The 20,584-nt window shown below is 44.8% G+C and overlaps 1 protein-coding gene across 5 annotated transcripts in view; it reads right to left on the bottom strand.

The window, feature by feature from the left end:
* Nucleotides 1-20,584, bottom strand: part of Cacnb4 (calcium voltage-gated channel auxiliary subunit beta 4) — a 249,431-nt gene that overhangs the window by 40,074 nt on the left and 188,773 nt on the right. For 3 of the 5 annotated variants that reach the window (XM_050139961.1, XM_050139962.1, XM_050139963.1), the window contains 3 exons: nt 8,343-8,462; nt 5,516-5,638; nt 2,117-2,247 (listed from right to left, as the gene is read on the bottom strand). In XM_050139961.1, the coding sequence (XP_049995918.1) occupies nt 2,117-2,247; nt 5,516-5,638; nt 8,343-8,462 (374 nt within the window). Of the gene's footprint in view, nt 1-2,116; nt 2,250-5,515; nt 5,639-8,342; nt 8,463-20,584 lie in introns of those variants that run through there. The other 2 variants (XM_050139965.1, XM_050139964.1) reach the window with 2 other exon arrangements.

Genomic DNA, 20,584 nt, shown 5'->3' with positions numbered 1-20,584 from the left:
ACCTAAGACCAAGTGTTGAAGTACCAGTCAGAGGCTAGACAGTTTAGAACAAGCAAGAGGACCCCAAGAACATCTCTTTAAAAGTTTAACTGGGGGTGGGTTGGGGGCAGTGGTCCACCAACTGTTCCTAGTGCCAACAGTAAGAGCTATCAGTCATGATTCACATATGTTCATAGGCCAGTGATGAACAGTCCAGTCACTTGTTGGCTGTGGAACACATCGCGATACATCTTGAGTGTTGGTTTTCCCTGTCTACAGACATAGACGTTATCGATACCTTATAGACAGAAGCATGACGAAAGAACTTCTGGGAATGAACCATTGGTTTTATTGTTTCACGTACCTCGAAGCAAACTTTGTGTGTGTGTGTGTGTATTTATATATGTATGTATGTATATATGCATGTATCAATAACAGCAACAGTGGTGGGAGATTGTTAGTGAGCCACATTCCAGCAGGAGATAATCAAGGCTAAACTAGAGAAAGAGGTAAATATATCTAATTTCCTAGAGTAGTAAGTGTAATAGAAGCAGTTAATTTGGAAAGAGATGGAAAATGAGAGGAAGGGGTGAGCCTGGAGTGGGTACCACGTAAAATGATGCAGGGAAGGAAGGGCTCACTGTGCAGCAAGAACCTGAAAGAGCTGGAGCGATCTGGTAACAGCCAAGGAGGAAGAGGGGTCCCCATAGGAGGAGGCAGCTGCAAAGGCCCCAGGGAAGAGCCAGCTGTGCTAAGAAGCATGGAGGACGAATTGTCTAGCGCAAAGGACACCAGAGGGTTAATAATAAAACATCTAAACAGAAGATTAATTATTAGAAGGGAGGTGAACTGTGCTTCTGAGAGTTTCCATGACTACTGAAAGCTTTTCATTAGGATAGCAGGAAAGGAAGACTTAAATAACACACCGTTTTCTTAAATACAAAAATTAATTGAAAAACAAGATTGAATCGGAAGAACTGCTTCAGCCAGACACGATGGTCACAGTTGTGATCCACACTAGGGTGTGGGGCTAGTGCAGAGCTGCCTCACCAAAGATGCCTGGACTACACAGCAGGATTGTCTCAAAGCAATGGTAACAATAGCAGAACTTGCTCTATTGGAAGACTTTTGAAAACTTTGAATGTACATGAAACCAGTGCTTCAGAGAGCGCCAGTGAGACCCAGTGCAGCCAGGACTTCTCTTAAGCTCTGCTCACCCTCCTGGAACCTGCCCCCTTGCATTCTGAAGCCTGTGTGCTGTTTCCTTTGACCACAGAGGCTGGTGCTTAGCAAATCCCCAGCACGGTGTCAACAGAAGAAGATGGTGCAGGAAGCCAGGCAGAGAAAAGTGTCCCCAGGACTGTCCACACACCTTCACCTTCTGGGCCCCCTGGACAGAGGTTTTGACAGGGAACCAAACAAAACCACAGCTCTCGGTCATGTCAGTTGCTACCTGAGCTGTCCTGAGAAGTGAGGCCCCGGGTAACCCTCCCAGAGGAAAACTGGGGTTCGGAAATGGGATTGCTGAGCCCACAGGAAGCAGCTTTGACTGTCGAGTTTATGTGGATTTCTGAGTTGCTGGGGTTCAGAACACAGTGGAAATAGTTAAACCCCAAAGGTTTGTGTCCTCCTCAAGGAGAGCCTGTGTGCAGAAGGTTTTCATTGGGCTGAAGACAAAGAGTCTCGAAGAACACGTTTCTGAGATAGCAGAAAAGCCAGTGCAAAACAGAGGGTGAGAGAAAAGAACAAACTGCTTCATCCAGTTTTTAATGAGAAACTTGAAAATATTACCCAATTTCCCCACACACCAAAAAAAAATAAGAAGCAAGGAAGGAGAAAGGGAGAGAAGAGAGACGGAGGGAGAGAGAGAGTGAGGGAGGGAAGGAAGGAGGGAATGAACGAGGGTGGGAGGGAGGAAGGGAGAAAAAAGGGAGGAGGGAGGGAGGAAAAGAGGGAGAGAGAGAGGGAAAGAAGGAGGGAAAGAGAGGGGAGGGAGGGATAGAGAGAGGGAGGGAAGGAAAGAGGGAATGAAATAGGGTGAGAGGGAGGGAGGGAGAAAAAGAAGGGAGGAGGGAGGGAGAAAAAGAAGGGAGGAGGGAGGGAGGGAAGGCCAGCTCATGGAGAAGACAGATGTTACCCGCCATGAAATCGGCCCCTTTTCTGCTCTTGCTGAATGCGTATGTTCTCCAGCCGCAGCGGACTTGGGATGAAGCCAATCTCGCAGCCCTCTTTGACCAGCCTTCCTATCCACCAATCGTTGTTATATTTCTGGAATGCAGAGAGGAAAGCTGCTATCAATAGTAATTCAGTTATCCTCACATTTCAGCAGCTAATTCCAGGGAAGCCGAGGGCTCCCATGCTACTCGTCTGGGTCTGCAATGCCACATCGTACATACAGTGCAGAGACAACCAGCACCCTGCTTTTGCATTTTGTGGGCAGTGTTTTCAGCCCACAGACTAAAGGAGGATTCTTCAGGGGTTTTATTTGTAATGGCCCAGCTGGTACATACGGTCTCTGCCGTAACTCCCGGATTCTGCTGCCCTACTGTGAGAATAGTCGCAAACACTCAGAGCATGGCTGCGGCTCACTCAAGGTGTCAGCATGGTCTTACTCAGGGGACCAGCAAAACTAGGCTGGCAGTTAATGGTCTGCTGGGGCCTCAAGGAAATGTTCCTACTGTAATTTCTGAAAATAGATAGAAATCATGTTTTTTAAACCTCCCAGGAAAGGAGTACAAAGGCCCCTCCGTGATCTTTATCAGTGTTGATGAGAAACTCTTTTCTGTGTGTGTGTGCACACATGTGGTGTGTGTGTGTGTGTGGTGTATGTTTGTGTGGTATGTGTGTGTGGTGTATGTGTGTGTGGTGTATGTGTGTGGTGTATGTGTGTGTGGTGTATGTGTGTGTGTGTGCGCGTGTGGTGTGGTGTGGTGTATATGTGTATGTGGTGTGTGTGTATGGTGTGTGTGCGTGTTATACAACACATACCAACTCTAGGAGGCGTTCTTAGCTCAGAGGAAAGTGGAATTTACATAACTCTAACGCTGACACTATGACAAGGCAGAGTGAAAGGTGGGTTGAATCATCACAGCACGAAATTCTGAGCAACTTGAATAGTTCTAAGTACCAATCTCATATTCAAACGCAGGCGACATGGCAGGACTCAGCCCTTTCTGCACAGAGCTCCTGCAGAAAGAAGCCAGGCTTTGTGCCAATCAAGAGACGGAGCTGAAGGGAACACGAGAAGATGTGATAGAACGCCTCGAACAATCTGGGTTTTAGTTTCCTGTCTTTAACTCAGGATAACACACCTGAAACAACAAGCCTGTTTATTTAGTAATTAGGAAAAGGCAAGCGGGCCCTTTTGGACTCTGTCGGTGCGTACATTTTTCTGTGGCGGGGACAGCACAGACCATGAGTCAGGGTTTCCTGGGGTTTCAGTTATTTCCTGAGATTAAGTCAGCCCACTGGGACATTAATTTGTTAAGTGGGACCCCAGTGACCTGAAGGGCTGCCTAAGATGCTAATGCGACTTCCCAAAAGGGTTTACTGTGGTTCTCAGAAACAGATAAAGAACACTGAGCTTCTGACTCCATGCAAGTGACAGTTCTCTGGCCACCGGGGAGCCAGGCGCTGTGCAAAGTCACCAGCTTCAGCCCTCCCTGTTTGGCTTCGGAACAGGCACAACCGTGGCTTTTTTTGACCTTTAACCCTTTATATTACTGAAAAGACAGAACATGCGCTGCTTCCTGAGAGACGGCAAGAGAGGAAGGATTTGGCCTGCTACAGAAGCGTGCCCTTCCATGTGGCTGGCATCCCAGGGGTTGAGCCAGCTTTAGAAAGGCCTCCTTAGCACAGTTCCAATCTTGCCTGTTTTGCTTTCCCTGAAGTGATTAGCATATTCTCATTCCATGTTGTTTTTTATTTGACCTGCAAGATTTGAAAACAAGAGGCTCTGAGCCACACACAATGACCGGATCAGTAGCTACACTGTGGAAGAAATAGGAGCTGCCAGATGGAAGGAAAATCCCTTGCTCAACAGCTCACAGACCCAACAGTTATCAGCAAGACACATCAAAGAATTCTCAGAGCAGCTCGAAGGGGCCACACACAAAGGAAGGGCACGTTCCTGTATCAGGCTGAGTCCTTCCTCTCGTCCATTGCTGCAACACCTGGCCCCTTTTCTGCCATCTCTGTTTCAAAAGCTGAATCTAGAGGCTGACGCTATTTCCTGTAACTCCAAGAGACTTTGAGAGGCTGACCTCCATCCTTATTTCTGCCCCCTCACCTTCTCCACTATACACAGCAGAGTGAGGCCCCTTACATTAATTAGACCCCCCAATTCTCCTTTGCCCATCACGGCTCCCACTCCCCATACAAGGATGGTCCCATGTCTGATTTATCCCAAATTACTTTCCAGCCCGCTGGCAAGACCAGTCTTCTTGCTCTGGCTCAAGATGCTCCTTTTAAAATCCGGCCCTTTGGGTGGGAGATAAGAGCTCAGCTGTAGCGTTTGCCCAGTGTGCAGAAGGGCCTGAATTCCACCCCCAGCACGGCTGATAGAAAAGCGATGTTTCTTGAATCGCTGACCTAGACTGTGCTCTGTTTCACTACTGCCCTCTGGCCACTCTGCAGTGCTGCAGGATGTCCCTTCCCTGATGCCACTCTGTGCCCATTCCTCCATACCGATGCTGACCCTCCCTCTCTGTGAACTTCCAGGACACTGGTCCATTTTTTTTTAAATAGTAGAATTTATCATTCCATCCAGAAATCATCAATACTATCCACCCTGCCTCTCGACTCAGAGTCCCTCGCCCATAGCATCGCCGCCATCTCATCCTCCAGCGCAGAGCGCAATGCTGGGTACCAAACAGAACTCCGCTGTACCCAGGCTGACCACAAACTTAAGCTTCCGGCGTTATGATTTCATTGTCATACCTTTCTATATGTGTGGTCCCGAGCCCCCCTTACGCTGTTCACTGTTTCCTAGAGTTCTCTGTCCCTTTCTTAACTTCAACAATGTCAAGACCACAGTTCACAGTGTCTATCATGGTAATACCCCTCTGTAAAAAAGGCCCCCCTAGATACCGTTATGCTATGAAACTCACGCTTCCCTAGGTTACAACCATAGATCCACGGCTATCCAAGTAGTCCCTCAGGTGCACCTGCAGTGTAGCATATGAGAGAGAGAGAGAGAGAGAGAGAGAGAGAGAGAGAGAGAGAGAGAGAGAGAGAGGAGACAGACAGAGACAGAGGCAGAGAGACAGAGAGACAGAGAAAGAAAGATGCAAAACCTAAAATCCACTGCATCATTTCAAACGCTGAGTAAGCTCCCGTGTTGGAAGTGTGTGGCAATGCAGGCGATGATCTCAGCTTCTAAATCTCAGCGAGGTGATATGACGGAGAGGCCCAGGGCATCAGCTGAGGCCCCACACTGGCAAGCTCCTTGGGTCTCCTCTCCTGCGTGTTTGGCTCAGGCTGATGCCCAGCCGTAGCTCTTTGGCAGATGAAGGGGTGCAGTGTGTCCTACATTTACCTCTTTGATGTGAAGAAAGTCCTTGGCGTCAAAGGAGATGGCTGTGCTGGGAACGGGCACATCCTCATCCAGGGCGCCGCAGTAGCTCACGTTCGTTTTCACTGCAAACGCTACAGGTTTGGACTGGAGGCAGCAGTGCGGAAGGAGGAGGGAGGAGAGAGGAGGAGAGAGGAGCATCTGTCATATTGAGACATGTCGCAGGATGAGCGATGGTTCCAGGCAATGAGGGAATCACTTTCCAAAGAGGGATCTCCGCTGGGTTTTATAGTCGCGGGCCACATCCCGAAATCTGCAGCGATGACTCTGGGAATGACTCATCCCTCACAGCCCAGCCATTTCCCTTCTTCTGTAGCAATTTCCAACCTCCCCAATATAGAACTAGCTCCTACAGGACTAGGGACAGAGGGACAGGGGTGGGGGCTGTCTGCTTTGTTCTCCGCTCTTACCAACTATCTATTTAAATGGTAACGGAGACTGCCCCAACTGAGATACAGGACATGCACACTGGGGGACGGGGAATGCTAGGAAGTCAGCTCAGTGGATAAAGTGCTTGCTGCACAAGAACAAGGTACTGAATTCAGATCCCCAGCATCTGTGACAAAGCTGGGTGCAAGGGTGCGCATCTTTAATCTCAGAGCTAGAGAGGCAGGGACCAGAGGATCCCTGGGGTTAGCCAGCCAGTCTAGCCAGATGGTGAACTCCACGTTCAGTAAGAGCCCTGTCTCAAATATTAAGCTGGAGAGTGGTTAGGAAAACACATTAACCTCTGAGCTGCACATACATGCACATAAACATGCATGTGCACGCTCATAGGTACACACATACACACACGTACATACATGAACAGGTCTACACATGCTAGGAAATGTATGCTGGGTATTAAAAACTTGAGGAGGGGTAGAAAACAAGATTTTTTTTTAAAAGAGCCTCAGATCGGAAAACCATAGATCTTTTGTAGCTGAATCTCTTGTCTTGCCAGGCCCAAGGGGCCAGTGAGAGTTAAACCTAACAAGCAGGCTCTTCACCCACCATATCTCCTAGCTTCTAACAGTTGGTTTTAAAGCTTGTATATAAACTCCCGTTGGCAAAGTGTTCCTGCGCAGGCGCAGTCTGTGGGGGCTAAGCCAGTCACAAGCCTAGGCTATGGTCCTGCCACCACCGCTTACCGAGGTGATCCCACAGTAACGAAACCGGTGGTGAAGGGTTTTTTCAAAACGAGAACCGGCGACGTGTGAGATACACGGTCTCCGAGCTTCTGGGCAGCTGTGCAGTAACTTATCTATTTGCACTGGGAATGTCAGCAGTTGAGGTAGGACCCACATCAGACCGGCTTTAGCTCCCTCCCGGGCTCTACGAAGATGCCCTACTATCAGAGCTCACAGATGGCACAGACAGAGTGTAGAAGCCGCCAGCACAGACACAGAGAGCGTGGAAGCTGATGCCTCATTCGCCTATCTCATTCTTCTCTTGCTTCGATCTCTAAAAGATCTCATCATAAAATAAACAAAGAAGAAAATTAACTTTATTTGCGTTTGAGTCTAAAATTCAGAAAGGTGCCTGCCATAGCGTAGGAGCTGGCCGTGGGAGTAAGAGGACAGGCTAGCCATGAACACTGTCTTCTATGCTGTTATTGTGCATAAAATTAACTTGAAAAAGGGTCTGTCCTTTAAAAAAATGAGTTAGAAAGACATAGGTAGGACAGGAGAACTCTTCTAACTCATTTGGTCCTAAAACTCCTTCATGCAATTGGTTTCCTGGCGCACCCTGTGTGTCGGCTGAAAGAAGAGGATCTGAGGTTTGTGTCGCTCATCTTTGCTGATCTCATTTGATTTGTTCAAAGTTCGAAACCAGATCTGATGGTGCATGTCGGAAGGCCATGTATTAAGTCCACAAGTTCAAGACCAGAGTGGGCAATGTAGTGGACCCCTTCTCAAACAAGCAAGCAAACAAAGTAATGTTCTGAACTTCATACTGAGATGGGAATCTGAAATCTAGAATTCAAAGACTAGAGGAAGCCTTGAAATGATCCATAGCACAACGGTGCCTGTTCGGTGTATAACAAAGATAAGGGAGTGACGGGGAGGGGTCAAAGACAGAGAACTCCGGCTGGCAGCTCAGAAGGCTTGCTGCCAGTACTGGGTGAGGTGAGTTTGATATTGCCACACTGCCAAGTTGGGAAATGACCGAGAATTACCAGTAAGTCAAACAGAAAAAGGCAAAGGTTCAAGGTTCACAGGAAATGGCCTCCTGCAATTGCCACTAACCTCTGTGCGGGAACACACTCAGAGAACCTTGCAACCTGAACCCCTATCAGGATGGCTGGAAAAGAAGTTCTTCAGAGAGAATGCCACGCTGTTTAGTTTTATAACAACTTGACAGAAGCTAGAGTCACTTGAAAAGAGGGAATGTCATTTGTAAAAATGCTCCCACCAAATTAGCCTGTAGGCAAAGCCAGTGGAGCGTTTTCCTGACTAAATGATGGATGTAGAAGGGCTCTGCCCGCTGCGGAAAGTCTCACACCACAGGCAGGTGGTCCTGGTTGGTATCAGAAAGAAGGCTAAGCAGGCCACAGAGAGCAAGCCAGTAAGCAGAATTCCTCCACTGCTCCCATTTCAGTTCCTGCATCCAGGTTCCTGCCCTGCCTGAGGTCCTGCTGATTTCCCTCAGGGAGTTGTCAGCTGATGAGCCCTTTCCTCCCACGTGGCTATGGTCAGTATTTACCAGAAACCCTAAGGCAGATGTGAGGTAGGATGCTGAGCACAGGGGTTGGGCAATAAGCCAGTTTTCAACAAAAGAAAGGGGATTGGGGGTGGGGGGGGAGAGTCACCTTCGCTCTCTCAAGCTGGATAGCTGCTTGCTGTTCTCTCTCTTGCCGAATCGCTTCCCGGTCCTCTTCCAAAGAGACATCGGAATCCGACGGCCTGCTTGTATAGGAATCTGCTGAACCCTGGGGAAAGAGCACAGAAGGCTTACGTGAGGTAAAGTGTAGCTTCTTGCGTTAGCATGGTCTTAACGGAATCCTGGGTGAGTGAGTTCTTCCACGGGCACGGAGTTCAGCGCCCACACACAGTCTTACTGCAGATGTAGCCAGGCATCTGCCTTACGTGGAAGGTAACACGCCCTGGCATTTCGTTTGCATTTTAATACATGAAGCTTGCCTAAGGATCAAAGAGTGAAAGAGCCCACTGGCCAGCCTCACGGACCAAGCAGTGATGACACACTCCTTTAATCCCAGTAGCCATGCTAGTTGTCATAGAAACCAGGCGGTGCATGCCTTTAATCCCAGAGGTGCACACCTTTAATCCCAGCCCTAGAGAGGAATATAAGATGGGAGGAGACAGCTCTCAGACACAGTCTCATTCAGAGATTCCTGGAGGCAGGATCGCCATTTCGGACTGAGGTAGAGGTAAGAGTCAGTGGCTGGCTGTTTTACTTTTCTGACTTTCAGGTTGAACCCCACTTTCTGTCTCTGAGTTTTTATGAATCGTGCTCCAGTAGCAATGTTGTGAAGGGAGATACTGCGCCTAGATATGGACTAGGACGGAAACTGCAATGAGAACAACGTGGTATTCAGCCCTTATTCTCGTTTGGTGCCATCTGTATATCGGGCTGATAATTTATCATGGCTGAAATTCCCTCTCTTGCACATGCAGCTAAGTGCCAAGGGAAACTACATCTTACCTGTGTCTTGGCATCATCAAATTGTCTAGATTTTAACGCAGCCATGTTACCTAAGGAAAGCGATACTCTAGTTTCAGCGCCAAGACCACCATCAAAAAAATCAAATATTGTTCTACAGCAGCCCATCTGTGGCATTAATGTGCTCACTGAACAGAAAATACCTTGAGAATGAGAACATGGATATCCGCCACTGAAGTCCATACCCGGAGTGCTCGCTGGTCAGCAGTGCCACCCAGCCTGCCTGGTATCCCCAAAGGACTGGGCAACGCTCAAGCCTACTCAGTGTCCTTGCTAGAAAGGCAAATGAAAACTGGAGGATCTGATTTAAAAGTTATCCATCTCCCCATACAAAAAATATATATAGGGCTGGAGAGATGGCTCAGAGGTTAAGAGCACTGGCTGCTCTTCCAGAGGTCCTGAGTTCAATTCCCAGCAACCACATGGTGGCTCACAACCATCTGTAATGAGATCTGGTGCCCTCTTCTGGCCTGCAAGTATACATGCAAGCAGAACACTGTATATGCAATAAATAAAGATTTATAAAAAAAATATATATATATATAAATAAAACAAACTACCAACCCCAAACAACATCAAAATCCCCCACAACCCAACTCTGAAGGCTTGCTTTTAGCCAAAAGGATCATTGACCTCCCTATTCCCTTAAGATGGCATCAGAAGCTGGTATTTGCATGTATGACAACATTTGCATAGGAGAGGCACTGAGAGACTGGTTAGTTGCTTGGCATGTTTGATAAAATGCACTCCAGTCTTAAAAACCATAGATCTAGTCACTCGGTGGAAAATTTGTTAACTACTGCACACATACGAAAACAAAATAATAGACTAGTCAGGCTAGTGTCACAGGTGTGCAACCCAGCTAGATCACGTGGGATACTTGTATACTGTGTGAAGATGTACTGCTGTGATTGGTGTACTAAAAAGCTGAATGACCAATAGCTAGGCAGGAGGTATGGATGAGATTTCTGGGGAAAAAAAAAGGAAAAGGAGGGTGAATCTAGGCACACAGGAGTCAGGCTAGTGTCACAGGAGACATGGAATAGGAGGTGCAAGATGGAAGAGAGGTAATGCCACACGATTGAACATAGATTAATATAAATGGGTTAATTTGAGTTATAAGAGCTGGTGGGACAAGCCTAAGCTAAAGGCCAAGCTGTCATAAGTAATAATTAGTCCCTGTGTTGTGAGCTGGTGGCCGACACAAAAGCTTACTACAAATGGCACCCAACACATGGCATGTCATCTGGTCCACATAGGACCAGAAAAAGCTGAAAGAACAAAAGACCCGAGTAGGCTCAGTGCTTGTGGCATACACAGGCACAGCTCTTTCAAGAGCCCTAACTACCAAGCACTGGAATGGGGCTTATGAGCAGTGTGTTGCGCAATACTTGGTGATGGGAGACTAGGTAGTAGTGCCTATGAGAGACCGGCTCTGGGCAGGAACTTCAGGTGTGAGGCTCTGCTTGCACAGACCTGAAGAGGGCGGAGCCAGCCAGCAGGTCATGTGCTAAGCAGAACCACATGGCACAGGGCCTAGCCACTGCTTAGCAGTTTAAGGTTTGGCTTACATAGTCAGAGAAGATTGCAGACTAAAGTAATATAAAAAAAAACCTATAAGCCATGTAAGGATGGAAAATACTGTAACACAGGGAGTTTGGACTTTGTTAATTTTGAAATTTTTGAATGCTAATGAACAGAGAACAGCAGTTGCTGAGAGACATTGGATTGTGGAAGGCATTGCTGAATTAAACCAGCCTAGATACTTTAGGGATGTCTTGGCTTCAGAATGGAAGTCAGGAAATGTGTTGCGTTGGGGAAGAGGTTGTGCTTTTGTTTCCACAGGAAACAAAAAATTATGGATTCCTTCAAAGTTAATTGATATCCTGTTTGTCCAGGGGAAACCTCCTTAGAATCTTGGCCATAGATATGAGGAAAAAGCCAGGAAAGATTGCAGGACAGGTCATGCATATGCTGATCCCACAATATGGGAATAGCTCTGAGACTGGATAAGACATGATAAATCTTGTTGGCTACAGAATCCTCATGACTTATTACATGCCATCCTTTCATATGACATGAATGAAGATTTACATTACAGTTTATTTATATACTCAAAACAGACTTATAAAGTGGAAAAATGCTTTTATCTGCTCAAACATAAAGCAGAAAATCACCTTCAGCTGACTTGTGCACACCACACATTCCATACTTGTATTTATACAATATATATGTTACCTTTAAAACTTTGTGTGTTTTCGGGAAAAAAAATGAACCAGATATCAAGAAAGACAAGGAGCTCAGGTGATCCAGCCTCTCAGAATGCCTCAGTTGCAGTTTGCTCAAAATTCCACATCCAAAACAACTTCAAAATTGCTAGATGAGATGATCCAGCCTCACAGACTATTGAGCCAGGACTTCAGATGAGCTCTATACTTTCCCATCACACAGAGACTAAACAAAAAATAATATAGCTAGCTCTTCTAGGACTTGACCATTATCCCAGTTTTCTCAGGGTCCCCTAATGATGATGTCACCCTCAGACAACAGCAAGCAGTCTAGAGAACACAATGTCCACATTCCCAAAAGGTGGGGTGTGTGGATTTGTGTCATTCAGTGGGTTATGAATAAATTTTAACATTTAGGAGGGGTTGGTTATAAGATGTAACTGGTCATGGTCAGGGAAAAACCTTAACAAAGGAGGTTAGATTCAGGAATCTCTTTCTGAATAGAAAATAGAAGAGACAAAAGGATAATAGGATAGCTGAGCCATAGTGGTGCACACTTTTAATCATAACACTTGAAAGGCAGAGGCAGGAGGATCTCTATGAATTCTAGGCCAGCCTGGTCTACAAGAGCTAGTATCAGGACAGGCTCCAAAGCTACAGAGAAATTCTGTCTCGAAAAACCAAAAAAAAAAAAAAAAAAGGACAAAAGGGTAGATAGAATTTACTTTAAAACTAAAAAATAACTATTAATCTAAAATATGTTAAAGATTTTTCATTGGAGTTTTATATATTAATACAAATTTACGGTCATTTTTGTTATATTGTATATATGTTTCTACTTGTTTGAGGTATTGTACCTATTCAGTTCATTTAGCAATGGAATGCAAAGTTCTAGTCCTTGAAAGCTATTATTGCATACTATTTAGGATAATTAAGGTAACAATCAAACTTCTAGTAAGTGTTAGATGGAAACAGAAATAAGCTCTATTTAGCCTCATATATTTTAGAGAGGTGGTCTTCAAACACTTCAGAGATCTACAGAATGTGATATTTAAGATGTTTTAATAGCATAAAGTTTTCATGATAGTGAGACACATGTACAAAAGAACCTCCTTATGGAGTTTGCTTTCTGTTAGAGAATATTGTTTCAGATACATGACTTTAGGTTGTGTTGGATTTGTTTAACTCTGTGAAGCTGTGGTTCTTTGCCTGTCTAAAATATCTGATGTTCTAGTAAAGAGCTGAATGGCCAATAGCGAGGCAGGAGCAAGCATAGGTGGGGCTGGCAGGCAGAGAGTATAAATAGAAGGAGAAACGAGGAGAAGGAGCAATGAGAGAATAAGGGAAGGAAGACATCAGGAGCCAGTCACCCAGTCACCCAGCCACCCAGTCACCCAGCCACCCAGTCACCCAGCCTCCCAGTCACCCAGTCACCCAGCCACCCAGTCACCCAGCCTCCCAGTCACCCAGGAACCCAGCCACCTAGCCACCCAGCCAGCCAGCTAGCCATGGAGTAAGAGTAAAAGTAAGATATACAGAAGTAAGAAAAGAAAAAGGTCAGAGGTAAAAGGAAGTTGGGATAATTTAAGTTAAGTAAAGCTGGCAAGAAACAAGCAAAGCTAAGGCCAGGCATTCAAAATAATCCTCCATATGTGATTTATTTGGGAGCTGGGTGGCAGGCCCCCCAAAAGAATAAAAGAGTAAAAAGTAAGAGCAAAAACAGCTTTCTTTGTGGCAAAGTTAGCTGCTGGGCAAGAACCTGCCCTTTGCCTTGACTGCTGACAGTATCGTGTCCAAATGGGAAGAGTAGGACACAAAAGAAGTCAACTGCCAAGATAAGGTAGGCCAATCCTTCAAATTTCCTGCTTCACAGCAAAGTCTGCCAGATATTCTAGGCCTGTAGGCCAAAAATGGATGTCCCAACATTGCAGGGGACCCTTGGGTGACTCTCTAGGCAGTCAGCTGTCTCTGTCATTTTCATAGCTTGGGATGTTATTAACTCTGCACTTACTGTTTACTCAGGTAATATTTTAACCTTCTCAGGTCTGTGGTGGAGTTGAAGACTAGACAGTTATACCATTTTTTGTTACCAAATTCCAAAGAAAGAAGCATACAAAACAGATGTGAAGTGTGTAGTGTTGAGAGACATAAAAGCATAAGTTGTTTATCTAAGAAAATATTCTAAGGTCTAGAAAGCTATTTTTAGGGTGGTAATACAAGTTATGGTAGAAAAAGATATTTTTAGGATGGTAATACAAGTTGTGGTAGAAAGTGAATTAGGTACAAAACTTTGGACTGGCCAAGATAGGATAGATAACAGAATATTTTTTTCAGAATTGCCAAATACAATGGACTGGACATTGTAAATATAATTCTTACCTGATAATTGTTCTTATTTTATATAGATTTGTTGTGTTAGAGTTTAAACCCTTTCTTTTTATTTAGATAAAAAAGGGGGGGAAATGTTGTGAGAAAATCTTTTTGTACACTGTAAAGATGTATCTCTGTCTAAGGCGTCTTCTGATTGGTTTAATAAAAAGTTGAACAGCCAATAGCTAGACAGGAGAGGATAGGCAGGACTTCCAGGCAGAGAGAGAAACTGGGAGGAATTTAGGTGCTCGGATTTTGCCAGCAGATTCAGAGTAGGTGGGGCATGCTGTACTGGTGAAAGGTTAAAAACAGTCATGTAGCAGAATGTAGGTTTAAAAACCATAGGTTAATTAAGTTATATGAGTTGGGATAACAAGTATAACAAGCCTAAGCTAAAGGTCAAGCATTCCTTCTTAGTCATAAGTCTCCATGTCATTTGGGGATTGGTGGTACAAAGAAAGCCTCATTACAGGTAGAGGTTCTTTTAGACAGTCAAGTGAGTCCTGGTTCTACCTCTAGTCTCCACACTTAACTTCCTAGTCACCAGATGACTTTGAACTAGTCTCCTCCTCTGGAAGAGGACATATTATCTATTTCATAGTATAAAATGCAGAAAGAGTCCTCCTTGAGTGCTCGCTATCACAAGGGTGTGAGGCTAGATGCCTGAAGCTTCATTCGACAATAGACTCAGCAGGTTCAAAGCCCATGTTTAGCTATACTAAATATATTAGTTTTATTAAAATGCTACAAGACCCACCACATAGTAAGAACACAATAAATTAGCTTTCTTGCTTCCATTTACTACTGCTGGCCCAGGTCCACGCTGATTTTAAAAAAGAATTAAAATAAAATAAATTTTCAACTTACATATAAAGTAGCTTGTGTAAAATGTGGCCATTTTTCTTATTGTATTTATTCCACAGCAAACTCTCTATGATAAATGTAGTATGTCCAAATCTATGTGCTTACCCAGTACTTTTCAAAGTGCCCTTCATAAAGGAAATGCATTTGTTAACCAAATTATAATTAAATTCCTCAGTGATAAATCTGTTGTGTGTGTGGTGGTGGTGGGGGAATAGGGAGCCACAAAAGGGATAAAAAGCAGGGTGACTTTCAGCCATTCTCTATAAAGAAGGCTACCTTGAAATCCTTCAAAGTGGAGTTCTAAGACACTTTCCAAATTTAGGTACACCTTCATAAGATCCTTACTGGGGAAGAGAAAAAGAGAAAAACACTTCTCAAACACCAATAAATGAAGACAGTTTGTAGTTCAGCCTTTCCTGCAGTAGAGCTGAGGGGTGGCCCATCCTGCTCTAACCAAAAAGTAACTAGACAGTGTACCCTTGAAGGATGTACCCTGTGTGCTCAGTGCTTATGTGCTGGTGAAGGCTAGAGTGTGTAGTGGACAGGGTAGCAGGCTGCTCCCTGGTCAGAGGTGAAAACAGTCCACCCTCATCCCCGGGAGTGAAACTCCCTTCATGTATCTTTTTTTTTTTTTCGAGACAGGGTTTCTCTGTGGTTTTGGAGCCTGTCCTGGAACTAGCTCTTGTAGACCAGGCTGGTCTCGAACTCATAGAGATCCGCCTGCCTCTGCCTCCCGAGTGCTGGGATTAAAGGCGTGCGCCACCACCGCCCGGCTCCCTTCATGTATCTTAAAACATGGCATTAGGTCATTTCTGAGCATAAAAAAAGTAATTCAGAGACTCCTGCTTACATTTCCAAATGTGAACAAGGTTAGAAACATCCCAGAATGTTAGTAAGTTCTATATTGCCAAATTGGTGGAGGTTTCTTTTTACTTCTAGTTGGTAAGAATACGGTAATCCCGAGAGCACTCTGACATCCACCTCCAACACCTGTTTCATCACCGTGGGCATTCTGGCTTTAGTCCAGGGTCACACTTCTCTGGCTAGGAAAACTATCAGGGCTGTCTTTCAAAGCCGGAGAAACAACAGAAACCAACACTAAACGCCTAGATTTGTCTGCAGGGCATGCTCGGTTGTCTGGGTACTGACTCTCCTTTTCTTTTTAAATTTTTTTTTTTTAGATTTTATTTCAACTGGTTGAAGGAGAGTATAAACATGTCCTAGGAGGGAAGGAGAGATGGAGAGAGGGAGGGAAGGAGGGATGGATCTACACACTTGTGCGTGGAGAGAGCAAAGGGTCAAGCAGCACAGAGAGGCGGGGAGGAGCTGCCTGGGCTGACCTTGAAAACAGTTTAAAAATGGCAGGGAGCTTCAGCAGGACCGGCCAGACTGGGATGGGAAAAGGGATCACTCAGAGATCTGACTATTTCATTAATAAGAAAAATAGCAAAAAAGGAAATCGCAGTCGATACCACAGGACAGGCTGAAGATGCATATACATTATTCACCCCTGCCGCACGGTGGCACACACCTGGGATCCCGCCACTCAAAAGGCTGAGGTAGGAAAGGGGACAACTTGAGGTCAGCCTGAACTATATGGCAAGTTCCAGGCCCGTTTGATCCACACTCTGAGACCTTGGCCCCACAAAAATAAATTCCAGAAAAGTGTTTCATAAAATGGGTAAGAAGTGATCTGTGTAATTCATTAAGTGGTCTAATATAGGACTGCATGCCAAATGAGCGATTTTACATGTGTAAACGGGTTGAAAAATGATTGTCTTAACTCTTTTTTTTTTAAAGCCGATGTAGACATGTGCCAGCCCTGGTCGATGGAGAGCAAATTTAATATCCTTATGTAGCAGTTCTTGTGGTGTTTTAATATGTCAGAAAGCATCAAAGTGACTGTCCCTTGAAGGTTCTTAAGCAGACACCACTGTAGATGGTACCTTACAATGGTGGTTCACAACCTGTGGGCCGCAACCCCTTTAGAGGGTTGAATGACCCTTTAACAGGGGACTCATATTACATATCCTGCATATCAGATATTTATATTATGACTTTTAAAACAGTAGCAAAATTACGGTTGTGAAGTAGTAGTGGAAACAATTTTATGATTGGAGGTCACCACGACACATGAAGCTGTATTGAAGGATTGCAGCATTAGGAAGGTTGAGAACCACCCCTCTAGTGCCTCCAAGGAACCAACCAGATGCAAAGCCATTCAAAGCATCGTAAAAGCATACGCACTGTAGTGTGCGTCTGTAATCCCAGCAACGTGGGAGCCTGAGGCAGGAGGATCACTTGAGCCTAGGAGTTCCAACCCAGTTGGAAAATCAAGACCCCCATCTCAGAAAAAAAATGAATAATAAATGAAGAAATAAAGTCCCATCTTCATGAACATCAGTGGAAAGACATAAGCCTCATGAGGACCAAATTCTCTTCGTGTTCCACATTGTAAGGGATTTTCTGACTTCACTCCTTTTCAGAAACTTTCTGAGTACAGAACACAAAAAAGTCAGTAGAAACATTGGGAAATTATTTTATAAATGGATGAGGAGTGATCTACATTTCATAGGAGCACTTTGCACGTGTAAGGGTTATTCCCAGGAGAAGGAGAGTGACGGCAGATAGTCTGCCAGAGGAAGGGTTTCTCCTTCTCTGAGAGGGTATGCAGGGTAGGTAGGTGAGCTGCCGTGGGCTCTGGTGCCAGGGTACTGAGTTTACATCATCCTGCTTTGTTGCCTGTGGCTTTGGCAATTGTCGGAAGTTTCAGAGTCCATTTCCTTCCTTTGCAGCACGGATAATGGCATGTAAGTCAGAGCCTCCTACTGTTTGACTTGAGATAGAACATCATATTTTTTTTATCACCCTGGGGAATATTCAGGAAATGGAACAGTTAATCTTTGACTCCTTTAATTTCAGATCTGGCAACTTTTCAACAGTAAAATTTTTGGTTGTCTCAGAGTTCTAGGATATATTATTTCTTCCATCACCTCTCCCTCCTCTTGCCCTCTCCACTATTCCTCTTCCACTTTTTAAATAGTGTTAGGGTATTGGGAGATGTCTCAGACAATAAAATATTTGCCGTTCAAGCATGAGGACCCGAGTTCAGACCCCTAGAAACACGTGTGCTCAGCCATTCACACTTTTGCTATTCCAGAGCTGAGGGTTAGAGAGACAGGGGATCCCTGGAGCCATTCTAGCAAATTGGTGAGCTCCAGATTCAGTGAAAGGACTTGTCTTTAAAAACTAATATGGAGAGGCATTAAAAAAAAGACAACCCAACAGCAACCTTCAGTCTATGCGCACTCCACACACCAAACGCACATACACGAACATGAATATACACAAAACAACTGTATTGAAGTGTAATTTAAATACCATTGTAGAAGGAGCTGTGGGCCGCTTCCCGCCTCCTGGCTCCTGCACCAGCTAGCTTTACCCAAAATAATTACACGGAAACTGTATTCTTTTAAACACTGCCTGGCCCATTAGTTCCAGCCTCTTATTGGCTAATTCTCACATCTTGATTAACCCATTTCTAATAATCTGTGTAGCACCATGTGGTGGTGGCTTACTGGGAAGGATCTTAACCTGCATCCATCTTGTAGAGGAAAGCTATAGCATCTGCCTCATTTCCCTTCTTCCCAGCATTCTGTTCTGTCTACTCCACCTATCTAAGTTCTGCCCTATCAGGCCAAGCAGTTTTCTTTATTAATTAACCAAATGAAAGCAACAGATAGACAGATGAACCACCTACATCATACCATAAAATGCATTTAAGCCATTTAATTTAAAATTATTTCTCTCTCTCTCTCTCTCTCTCTCTCTCTCTCTCTCTCTCTCTGTGTGTGTGTATACATGTGTGTGAGAGAGAGAGGTGGAAGGGGGTACATGCATGCCATGGCACATGAGTGGAGGTCAGAGGACAGCTCTGTGGTGTTGCTTCCTCTCTCCCACCTCTACATGGGATCTGGGGATCGAACTCCTAGTCATGGGGCTTACAAGACGAGCGTTTAACCAGATGAGCCATCTCACCAGCCCTATCCAGACATCCCAATGAAGTAATGACCTTACAAACCTCAGTCTCATCCCCATCCCACTCTCACGTACCTATTAGAACATTTCTACCACTTCAAAACGAGCCCGTGTCCATCAGTCCGTCTCCCCTCCCTTCTCTAGGCACAGGAACCTCTTACTCATTAATCCTTCTAACATTGAAATAAGCTGTCCGCTTTGTGGGCAATTTTAGTAGCTGGATATAGCTAACATGTATTACACCCGATTAAGGCAAGAAGGCGGGATAATCTAGAAACGCTTGGCTGTAAAATGCAGTGATCGCAGAACAGAGTCTTGCTATTGTTGCCGATAGGGATTCATAGTTCTTCAGTCCTGAGTATCCACTAACCAGTCAATTCATGGATATCAGTCATTCAACGGGTACTGCCTGGGACCCTGTGTTAAACTTTTCCGCATGTGACTGATGGCTGCTATGTTGTGGCCGGCAATAGAGACACTCAAAAGGCCAGTTTCCTGACATCAGACAAGTGAACTTTCAACTTAAAAAAAAAAAAAGTGGCGTATTCCCAGTGGTTTTTGTACTATTAGGATGGTCACAGGACATGGACTTGAGTCTGTCTCTCCACTGAGCTTATGATAACTCCACAATGTCCTTTTCTATGCTGCAGAAAGAACACCTGCCTTTTCCCTTATGAATTCCCTAAATTTCTCAGGCTAGGTGAGTGACTGAACCACTCTAAGACAAAATACATAAAAGATTTTAGGTAATCTCTATCTTTGTAGGCTGCCTCCCTCTCTTTCTTGTTGATGTTCTTTTTTCTCTATGATCTCCCTCCCGAATCAGATCCATGGATCTTTGCTAGGGCACCAAGCTTGTCAGGACCCTAACTGTGTTTGAGTCCCATGCCCGGTACAGCAGGACCTTGTGATAAGGCACACACCCTCCCACCATCTCTTCTTTGTTCCACAGCCTTAGTTAGAATGTCAAAATTTCAAATTGTGAATTTCATTCATCTCTATTTTAATGATAACTTGGCATTTTCGACATCAGCAGATAAATCTAACATAACCATGAAAGTACTATGTCCTGTAACTCTGCAACAAAGCCCAGGGTCATGGGCATGCCGGGAAGGGCTCCCACTATGAGCTCTGTCTCTACCTTACCCTTTTTTTCTGGCATGTTCTCACTACTATGTTGCCCAGAGTGGCCTGGAACTCACAGTTTTCCTGCCTCAGTCTGTTCCTGTGACTGCAGGCATGTGTTAGCAAACACAGCTCGTGTTTTGGAGGAGAGACAAACTCTTTCTATGTAGCCCAAGACTTTGATATGTTGTCCAATGTCTTCAAGCTTGTAACCTCTGACCCTCTCCCGAGGGCTGGTTTCCATTTTTATCCAAGTGATAACTTCCTTCTAGAGTTCACACTGCACACACCCTGTCACATCAATAAATTAAGTAAAGATTTGATATCAATACACACTCTAGAAATAAGTAAAGTACAATCTTTGTCTTAATTTTCTGTTGTAAAATAGGAAGTAGTAAATCCTTTAATCACAGTTTTATACAATTTACTTAAAAGAAAAAAAATAACCAGTTATAAGGTCTACCTAGTTCGGGGATTGTTGTAACTGCCCTGATTTCAGAGGATGTTTCTCTGGATTGCCAGTTGGAAGAGGCCCATTAGTGGAGCAAACCCAAGAATCCACACTGACTGCACAGGTCCAGGGAGAGCGATGCTGGGTAGGTCAGATGTAAGGGTGATGGTACCCTAAGTGGCCTCTTAGGCATTCTGGGAAAGGAGAGGCTGAGATGTGAACCAGCAGGTTTGCAGGTTTAACCAGGCAGCAGGTGCTTTTACACTGCCCTTGTTTCACAGAATCCAGCCTAGA

The sequence above is a fragment of the Alexandromys fortis genome, unplaced genomic scaffold (genome assembly GCF_014885135.2).
Source record: "Alexandromys fortis isolate MF-2015 unplaced genomic scaffold, M_Fortis_MF-2015_v1.1 scaffold_33, whole genome shotgun sequence".
In the NCBI taxonomy this organism is placed as follows: Eukaryota; Metazoa; Chordata; class Mammalia; order Rodentia; family Cricetidae; genus Alexandromys; species Alexandromys fortis.
Note: the sequence above shows the minus strand (reverse complement) of the source record. Positions and strands in the feature narration are given on the sequence as shown.